A 10,485-nucleotide genomic window follows, 5' to 3' on the forward strand; every position below is an offset into this window, starting at 1 on the left:
ACAAATGGAGACTTTATATTGACTAGCAGGTCTCCATTTATAGCATTCTGTCGAAATGTTTCTTCCTCTTTAGTTCTCTCTCTCTCTCTCACACACACACACACACACACACACACACACACACACACACACACACACACACACACACACACACACACACACACACACACACACACACACACACACACACACACACACACATGCACACACACACAAACACAAACACAAACACAGTTATAAATGCAGGCCTGTATCTGCACATATACACATTTACATACACACCCACACTCACACGCACACACACACACACATTCATTTTTAAACACACACATACACACCACACCCCCATGCCAACACATCCAGGTCATTTTGCAGCCACATTTTCCATTGGTCTGCTGTGCTTCATAAAACAGGACGATCAAGACTGGGGAATTCTACACTGGCTCTAAAATTACAGCCCAGAACACAGGGATCCATGAAAGAGTAATGTTTTAGCAGGATTAGGGTTAGGGTTAAAAATGTAGTTATAATGGGTTTCAATGGGGACATTATTGTCCCTAAGGATCCCAGAGGAACAATTGTTTATACAGTGCATTATAGACCTATTATAAGTGATGGATTAAAATTAGGCCATAAGCATGAACACAGCCCGAATGATCAAGAAAATAAAAAATTAAAAGCCAAAAATGTCCTTAGTGAGGCACAAGGGTAAAGTAGTATCAGGAAGGCAATGATATCACTGCAAGACGTTTCAATGCCTTGCTTCCCCATGTCAAAAATCACAAGACTACTCTAAACTGTATCATATTTCTCACACAGAGATCATGCTGGTTATGAATGTAGGATGTACTTTTCAGTCTGCAACAGTCTTTGTAGGTCTGCTCAACCTAGATATAGGCCATGTTAGTGTACAACCAATGAAGAAAAACACAAAACCAAAAATCACTGCTGATATGAGATATGTTCTTGGTGTGACCTACAAAGGGTTAAAAACAGAGCTGTTCACTCAACATAACAATAATGAAAGAAGTTAAACCACTCTCAGACTGCTTCATCATGGTCTCAGATTTCATCCATCCATAGCAATGAAATACCAACAACTGGCCAGCAGGTGGCGACATTGTAACAATATCAAAAGCTTCCAGACAGTGAACCATTTTCAGCACAATTATTTTACATTGATTCAGGACTTCAGAAAGTTTTGTTTCCTCCACCACTGCAGACTGGAAGCTTTTATCTAAACAGGCAGAAACACTGATTCTCATCCTGGTTTCAAGCTACTCTTTAAGTACTTCTCTTTATGAATAAATAATTATGACTTAATAAGAAACCATAAAAGTTCAGACATTGTTTATTAAGATTTTACAATCAAAAACGTATGTCATCTATTTGATTGACAGTGATCTGACAAAGTTTGCAAAAGACAATGGGAATCAGGGAATTTGTGTAACGTTGTCCATATAAACCAAAATATGGAAGAATTCTATGGAGGAGATTTTTAAAATTAATATTATATTAATTAATACAATTATAAAGTGTATTATTATAGTTATTATAATTATATAATTATGGTAATACTAACTATAGTAATGTACTGGGAATAATCAGGCCATACTTAAACTTAAAAGAAAAGAAAAATTGAAAAATCTAATTTAAAAGGTGCAATTAAAGTGTCAATGAAACAAAGTCAACTTTAGAATGCAAAAGCTTTAATGGAAATGCTTACACTGAAACCTGAAGTTATAAAGACATTGAAAATGATAACAGAAATGACAAAAGAAAACATCTATGATGCAAAAGATTAAATGGACATACTTAAATTAAAATCTTAAATGCATTTTCACTTTACCATTTGGCATTTTAAATTTAATCTTTTGGCTTTTCAAGCTGTATGTAATTGAGGAGTCATGGCCCAAAGGCTGCAGGGAGGGTTTGAAACAGCTGGGGTGCAGAGGCACATTATGGACAGCAGGGAGAGCTGACTGCTAAAGAACACAGTGAGTTTGGCAGAGCTGTATGAGCCCAAACTAGAAGAGGAACTGGACCGTACTCTAACATCCACATCAGCTGCAATGTTAAGTCAGAGTTAACCTCAGTGCTGAGACAGACATCATCTGACCTTACAGTGTCTCAGACCTGCGTTGTAAAGTCCACGTCATGGTAGCCAACTCGTGGTAAAACATATAAGCCTCATCTCTAATTACTAATTCTCAGCAACTGCCCCAACACTGCTTGTTAGCAGAACACTGATAAGCAATATCAAAGTAGAAACAATGTGACCAAACAGCAACATGTACACAGAGAACAGGATTGGACCAAGAACTGACCCAATATACTCATTAATTAGGAGTTTTCTCATTACTCAAGTAGTTTTCCCTAATTAATATTCTTCATCTGCACTACAGGTGCTTATTCTGATGTTACAATAACTTCTAAATAAGCAGTTACTTGTTGCTTATAAAGTAACAGCACAACTGTTCTTTTTTAAATGTTTTTGTTTTGTCTTTGTTTGTATTACTTTTGCAAATAGATGTATTGTACTGTCCATTAACTTTTTTGACTGGGATGCTGCAGTTATGGTTAAAACAATTATTTACAGTACCAAGCTAAAACATTCAAACTGTTGAAAACATCTCAATGTGTAAATGAGTGAGAAGATAATAGATGTATTTGGCTTACTCACACACCACGGAGCTGTTTTGTTAGTTCCTCTTTGTTCTAATAGAAGATAAGGGTAATGAGTCCAGACAGCAAAGTCATCACATTCAATTTGACAGACCAGGCTGAGTTACAGAAGCTGCCTTTACAACATTTTGGTCCATGACTGAATTCAATTCCGTAGAGGTTGTCCAAGTCAGAAGGGTCTTCACAGAGATTTGAAGAGATACATCCTGCATTATGAAATGTTGTGTTCCCAGAACCTTTCCCTGTGCATGACAAAAATCATTGTTAGACCAAAGTTTTTCAAGTTTTTTAAAACTCGAGTCGCAGAAAATTGACGCTTTAAGGCAGCAATCATGTGTTTTGAGACATAAAATGACCACGAGGACTCACAAATCCCACTATAGCAGCGGTCCTCCACTCCCCCACACTGTACTGTCTGGTTACACACAGGAGATAATGGATCATCACAGGTGAAACACTGCAGGTTGTTATCGTGAATACCTGGGACTGAAACAGAACAAGAGACATGACAGAAAGTGTGCAAGACACAAAGTGACTTATTGTTCTTCACTGTGACCAACATTAGACTGATACTACATGAGAATGTGATTTAGTGTCTTTAAAAAGGGAAACCTTTCTCTTTACTTACAAATGATGGTTTCATCATTGCAACCATCTGTATGGCAGACATGAATAGATGTAGATATAGTTAGAATACTATAACTTATAGAAATGATGTGGGTTCCTTCACTGAATTCGGAGGTTGGCACACAAAACCTTCCGATGAAGAGAAGGACATTCCCATTCACTCTTGCTGTAAAATGAAACACAGACCAAACACGATATCACAGAAATCCCATTTAAAACTGAATAAGAGAATGACATGAATCTGATTAATTTTGATACTTTTTACAGATACCTTGTATGCCAACAGCTGAACACCGCTCAGTAGGGCATTGACATGAACGTAACTCCTTTGTATCTCCTGTACCCCTCCAACACTGAAGAGCTTCAGCTGCAAGTTATGAAATAAATCAGGGTGAGTTGAACAATCAGCATGTCAACACAGTTTTCTGACAAGCTAAGGCCTGCACTATATCTATAAAATGTAATCTATGAAAAATTATGTTACATGAGACTTTTCTGTGACCAAAAAAGGAAACTTCTGTTTGAGTTTTCCTGGTTGTTATACAGATGATATAACAAAAAACGAAACAACATTTAAAAAAAAGAAGAAACAAATGATAGTGATGATGAACCAGAACTTGAAAAAAAGTCAACACCTGGCAGACAAACAGCAGAGGTAAAAAGAGAGGAGAATGATGAACTACCTGCAGAACTGCTGTTTTAAGAGTGAGTGAGGTTACCTGTGCTGGAGAGAGTCCAGATGAGAGTGAGAGACAGGATCAGCTTCATCATGATGAATAAATCTGCAGATCCCAGGAATCATTTTATACTCTAAATCTGTGTTTAAAAAGAGGAAGTGATGGAAAACTTCACTTCCTTAATTTTAAAATCAGTCGAATTAGTGAACTTTTTGACTGTAAACAGCTGCAGTCCAACAAGCCATCAACTCCTCGTCTTTTTCACCTGAAGCAATGTCTGGATGAACACATGTATTAGTTATTATCATTTATTATATAATTTATTATCAAATTAAAACCCAGTCAAAATTCAACACAGCCAGTTCATCAACAGAAAAAGGAACCCTTATCAAAATGTGTTGGGTTTGTTATGAAATGTCTCGAAAATAATAGTCATCATAAATTGAAAACTGAGCCAGAAAAAAACATCTGTTCTTCCTCTTTGCTCACAACAACAACAAAAACACATTTCCAAACACAATTATACCCACACCAATTATGTGCAGATATTCATTGCTTTTTCATGGGCCACAGCATTTCACTTCTCTAGAAGACACAGATAAGATAATATCACTGTCTGTTTTGTTTCCTGTTTCTTTGCAGTGGAATACACAACTTCTCTTTTTGATTGTTTGGTTTTTCTTTGGTTTTTTGGTTTGTTTATTGGTAAATATTTAAATGGACAATCACAAACAAGAGATGTGCCGGTGGTGCCAATAAAGCTGCTTTGAAAACCATCAAATCTCATCAGGAGCAAAATGTATTAATAAAATCAAATAAAGTCTCAGGGCCTTATCTTATGCCCGGTGCTCATTTAAGACTGACGCAGTTGTCATTTTTCTTTCCATTGACAACCACAGTTTCACTATTGACCAACAAAATCCTGTCCTAAATTTCATTGGCACACTTTTTCACTGTTATTTTAAAACTGCATCATTTGTAGCACAATGCACATACACTGTGCTCTGTTACATACACACAAACATGCAAAAATACTGTATGAGGGGTTAAAACACAATTTTATACATATTTTTGAGATAAGCTAACCCTAACTGTTGCATACTCCAAACTACAGTTAAAACCCTGCTGAGTTACTTGTTACTCCATGATGGACAAAATCATTTTTAAAGAGAACCAAAGCTGTAATAAAAAGACAAATGAAAACCAATTTGTAACAAATGAATGACTGGTTGTCTTCTTCCTCCTCGGATTCACACGTGAGGAGCACCACCATGTCTGTGTGGTATTGTGGTGTGCAGATGCATGCATGGTGAACTAATGGGAAGAGATGTAAAAATATGCAACACAAAGCGAGTTGTTGGTGTTTTTGTGGAAAATGGGTCTCAGAACCTCGTCTGCTTCTGGAGGAAAGCTGCTCCACTGCCACTGAGGGATTTTATCAACGAGAAAATCATCTGAAAATCTAGAAAACTGTTTATACTGTGTGAAAAGTTTCTCCTTCAGTTCGTAAAATCCTGGCATTATCTGACGGCAGCAGGACTGATGTTGATAAATGTGCAGCCTCTGAGATGCTGCACAGAGCACAGTGATATCACGTCCAGCCGCTCACTTTTCCTTAAATCAGATGATGACATCAGGCTCCTACAGTTCCCACACACACCTCTACACTCATCACACTGGTTGCTTGCAACTCCGTATTCTTCTTTTTATGGATTATATGTCGAGTTAGCATTCTTGAAACACTTTTAAAGCATTTGCAGCCATTGTTTTACGTGATGATTAAAACATAATGTCTTGTAATGAAGCCTTCTTCTGTCTAAGTCAGACAACGAAACTCAGATTTCTCAGACTTGAAGGAGAAATAATTCAAACTGATGACCATAATATTTTATTAACTTATTGTACTGTTGAGTTATCTAGATGATTTTGTGTTTTTGTGTACATAAATGTTGAGGATATCATTAAAATAAAACCGTAACATGTGATTTTTCAGTGATGAAAACATCATTCATTCTGTGTCTTCTGCAAACCAGAATCTGTAATATTGTTAAAAAGAAGAAAAGAAAGGTAATAAAAGTTAACATTGAAAAAAAAAACATGAAAATAAATTTACCAAGGACCGAAATTGATAAACAAGGGATCAACATGTTTTCTTTATTAGATAGTTTATCTGCCTAGAATAAAATGTAATTTTAATTTAAAAGTTAAGATAAAACAACTTTGTGCTTAGAAAAGATGGTCAGTGTATCTATTGTTTCAATTTGTTATTTTTATTATATTTAAACATATATCACATATACAAAACACCAGTACAGTACAGAAACAAAAAACAAAAATACATAATCAATAAATGACAACAACACAGATGCTATTCCGTTATTTTGTTATTTTTTCTTTGTTCTAATAGAAGATTAGGGTAATGAGTCCAAACAGCAAAGTGATCACATTCAGTTTGACAGACCCGGCTGAGTTACAGAAGTTACTACCACAACATTTTGGTGGACGAGGGAATTTAACACTCAGATCAGGCAGGAGCTCAAAGCGAGACAGAACTTCACAGTAGTTTGCAGAGACACATCCATAGATATGTGATGTTAGACCCACGTTATATTTGTCTTGCACTGTGGACGACAAAAATCATTGTTAGACAAAAAATATTTTTACATTTTTAACCTTCGTGTCGTCCTCCCGGGTCAAATTGACCCCGTCTGTTTTGACTATTCCTTCTTTCCTCCCTTCCTTCCTTTCCTTCCGTCTGTCCTTCCTCCCTCCTTCCTTCTCTCTTTTCTCCATCCCCCTTTCTTCCTTCCTCCCTTACTTCTTTCCTCTGTCCTTCTTTCCTTCCTTCCTCCCTTCCCCTTTTCCTTTCTCCCTCCCTCCTTCCTTTCTTCCATCCTTCTTTCCTCCATCCTCCCTTCCTTCTTTCCTTTCCTCCCTTCCTTCCTCCCTCCTGTCCTTCCTTCCTCCTTTCCTTCCTTCTTCCTCCCTCCCTCCTTTCCTTCCTTCTTCCTCCCTTCCATCCTTCCTCCCTTCCTCTTTGACTCGAGGACAACACAAGGGTTAAAAATGTAATCAGCAGGTAATTGACACTTTTAGGGTTAGGGTTAGTTTTGAGGCACAAAATGATCATGAGGGCTCACCAGTCATATTAATGCAGCGGCCCTCGTCTCCCACACACCGTACTGTCTGGTTACACACAGCAGAAAATGGATCATCACAGGTGAAACACTGCAGGTTATTTTTCTTCTGAACACCACTGCAGCCTTGAAGCTTTTAACTAGACAAGCAGAAACATTGCTTTTCATCCTGGTTTCAAGCTACTCTTTAAGTTCTTCTCTATAAAAATAAATAATTATGACTTAATAAGAAACCATCAAAGTACAAACATCATTTATCAAGAGTTAACAATCAAAAACTTAAACAATCAAAAGACACTGGGAATCAGGGAATTTGTAGGAAAATATGGAACATGTAGTCCATATAATCCAAAATATAAATAAATGAATTGTGATGAGGTTGAAAAAGTTAATTGTTATAGTCATTATGATTATATAATTACATTGATAATAATAATTACAGTTATGGTAAGTATACTCAGAATAATCAGGCCATAATTCAATTTAAGAAACTGGGGTGCAGAGGCACGTTATGGACAGCAGGGGGAGGTGACTGCTAAAGAGCACAGTGAGTTTGGCAGAGCGGTATGAGTCCAAACTAGAAGAAGAAATTGGACTGTGCTCTAACATCCACATTGGCTGCAATGGCGAAGAGAGTTTTTATTTTTTTATTTTTTTTTTATTATTGGCGAAGAGACTTTACTTCAGTGCTGAGACCAGGCGGGGAGTTCCGGTCCTCTGAAATGAGGCCAACACGGAAGTAAAACTGCATTCTATCAAAAGGCCACCAGGGGGCGACCAATTGGTGTCAAAAGGACTTCCGTCTCTTTAATGAATGGAGTCAATGGAGAATTCCCCAACTTCTCACTTGATTTATAACCTCAGTAAACGTTTTAAAAATGTGTTTATGGTCTCAATCGCTAGTTTAAAGCCTTATTCAATGCAGTATGATGTTCATTTGTGAAATTTTGGCCTCCCTGATTTTATATTTGACGATAAAGCAGGGTATGCATTAGGGCGTGGCTACGTCGTGATTGACAGGTTGATTGATTCACAGGTTCAGGAGGGCGCCTCATGCCCCTCCTGATGCCCATATAAGTAGAATCCGTGTTTTTATTTTTCCCGGCATGCACCTGAAATTTTCAAGATGGCGCTGCTCAGATCCAATACTATTGGCCGCCGAGCAGCAGTCCACAAACCAATGGGTGACGTCACGGATGTTACGTCCATTTCTTATATACAGTCTATGGCTGAGACAGACATCATCTGACCTTACAGTGTCTCAGAGCTGCATTGTAAAGTCCACGTCATGGTAGCCAACTCGTGGTAAAACATAAGCCTCTTCTCTGGACTTTTTGAAAGAAGTAACTAGTTTACTAATAAATACTGTTACTAATTCTCAGCAACTTCCACAACACTGCTCGTTAGCAGAACACTGATATGATTTTTTATTTCTTTTTTGTTTTAATTATGAAGCTGTCATTTGTAAATAGATGTATTGTACTGTCCATGAACTTTATTTTACTGGCATGCTGCAGTTATGGTTAAAACAATTATTTACCAAGCTAAAACATTCAAACTGACATCTCAAAAGACATCTCACTGGGTAAATGAGTGAGAAGATAATAAATGTATTTGGCTTATTCACACACACTACACAGCTGTTTCTCTTTGTTCTAATAGAAGATAAGGGTAATGAGCCCAAACAGCAAAGTCATCACATTCAGTTTGACAGACCAGGCTGAGTTACAGAAGCTGCTTCCACAACATTTTGGTCCACGAATGAATTCAACTCCCAGGAGGTACTCCAAGTCAGAAGTTTCTTCACAGAGGTTTGCAGAGATACATCCCACAGTATGAACTGTTGTGTTCCCAGAACCTTTCACTGTGGATGACAAAAATCATTGTTAGACCAAAATTTGCATGAAATTAACACTTTAAGGCAGTAATAATGTGTTTTGAGACATAAAATGATCATGAGGGCTCACCAGTCCCACTAAGGCAGCGGTCCTGCACTCCCACACACTGTAGTGTCATCTTACACACATCAGAAGATGGATCATCACAGGTGAAACACTGCAGGTTGTTATCGTGAATACCTGGGACTGAAACAGAACAGGAGACATGACAGAAAGTGTGCAAGACACAAAGTCACTTATTGTTCTTCACTGTGACCAACATTAGACTGATACTACTTGAGAAAGTGATTTAGTGTCATTAAAAAGGGAAACCTTTCTCTTTACTTACAAATGATGGCTTCATCATTGCAACCATCTGTGTTACACACATGAACAGACACAGATTCAGTTACAACACCAGTACTCAGAGAAATGATGTGGTTTCCTTCACTGAAAAGGGATGATGGCACACAAAACCTGCCGTGGTAGAGAAGGACACTCCCATTCACATTTACTGTAAAATGAAACACAGACCAAACACTGTAACACAGAAATTCCATTTAAATCTGAACAAGAGAATGACAGATAATCAGATTTATTTTTATATTTTTTACAGATACCTTGTATGCCAACAGATGCACACATGTCAGTGGAATTACATGGACGTAACTCCTTTGTATCTCCTGTACCATGCCAACACTGAAGAGCTTCAGCTGCAAGTTATGAAATAAATCAGGATGAGTTAAACAATCAGCATGAATCCTGTTTGTCATATAAACACAGATACAGTATGCAAAGTTAATCTGATGAGAGACAACCACAAATTACATCACACAATGACAAAATGGTTTTTAAGACAAAGTAAATCCAATGAATCTTTCTCAACAAATATAAACTATGAGGACCTAGTCATCAAATTAAATGACTGCAGCCTTTAGGTGAAAGATTTTTTTTTTGTAAAGCTAAGGCCTGCACTATATCTGCAGTATATGTAAAATTATGTTACATGAGACTTTTCTGTGGCCAATATAGAAAACTTCTGTTTGGAAAAATTGGAGGATTTTTCCTGGTTGTTATACAGATGATATAACAAAAACAAAATAAAAAAAGAAGAAAAGAATTATGCTGCTGATGAAACAGAAGATGAAAAAGTGAGGAGAATGATGAACTAGCTGACATGACAGGTACCTGAAGAAATGCTGTTTTAAGAGTGAGTGAGGTTACCTGTGCTGGAGAGAGTCCAGATGACAGTGAGAGACAGGATCAGCTTCATCATGATGAGGAAATATGCAGATTCCAGGAATCATTTTATATGGTGAATCTGTGTTTAAAAAGAGGAAGTGATGGACAACTTCACTTCCTTAATTTTCAAATCAGTCAAATTAAACAATGTTTTGACTGTAAACAGCTGCAGTGTACATTTCAACAAGTAATCAATTCCTCGTCTTTTTCATCACTTTTTCAAGTAATGTCTGGATGACC

At 37.2% G+C, this 10,485-nt stretch overlaps 1 protein-coding gene across 1 annotated transcript in view; it reads right to left on the minus strand.

Annotated features, from left to right (window-relative positions):
• The window catches only part of LOC133984407 (uncharacterized), a 75,954-nt gene extending 65,678 nt beyond the window's left edge, over window positions 1-10,276 (minus strand). Inside the window, exons 1-5 of the mRNA XM_062423716.1 lie at window positions 10,228-10,276; window positions 9,624-9,716; window positions 9,353-9,517; window positions 9,094-9,210; window positions 8,753-8,990 (exon numbers count right to left, since the gene is read on the minus strand). Coding sequence (XP_062279700.1) covers window positions 8,782-8,990; window positions 9,094-9,210; window positions 9,353-9,517; window positions 9,624-9,716; window positions 10,228-10,276 — 633 coding nt within the window. The 3' untranslated portion in view covers window positions 8,753-8,781. The remainder of the gene's footprint in view (window positions 1-8,752; window positions 8,991-9,093; window positions 9,211-9,352; window positions 9,518-9,623; window positions 9,717-10,227) is intronic.
• Window positions 10,277-10,485: the final 209 nt, after the last annotated feature.

Source organism: Scomber scombrus, chromosome 8 (assembly GCF_963691925.1).
Source record: "Scomber scombrus chromosome 8, fScoSco1.1, whole genome shotgun sequence".
Classification (NCBI taxonomy): domain Eukaryota; kingdom Metazoa; phylum Chordata; class Actinopteri; order Scombriformes; family Scombridae; genus Scomber; species Scomber scombrus.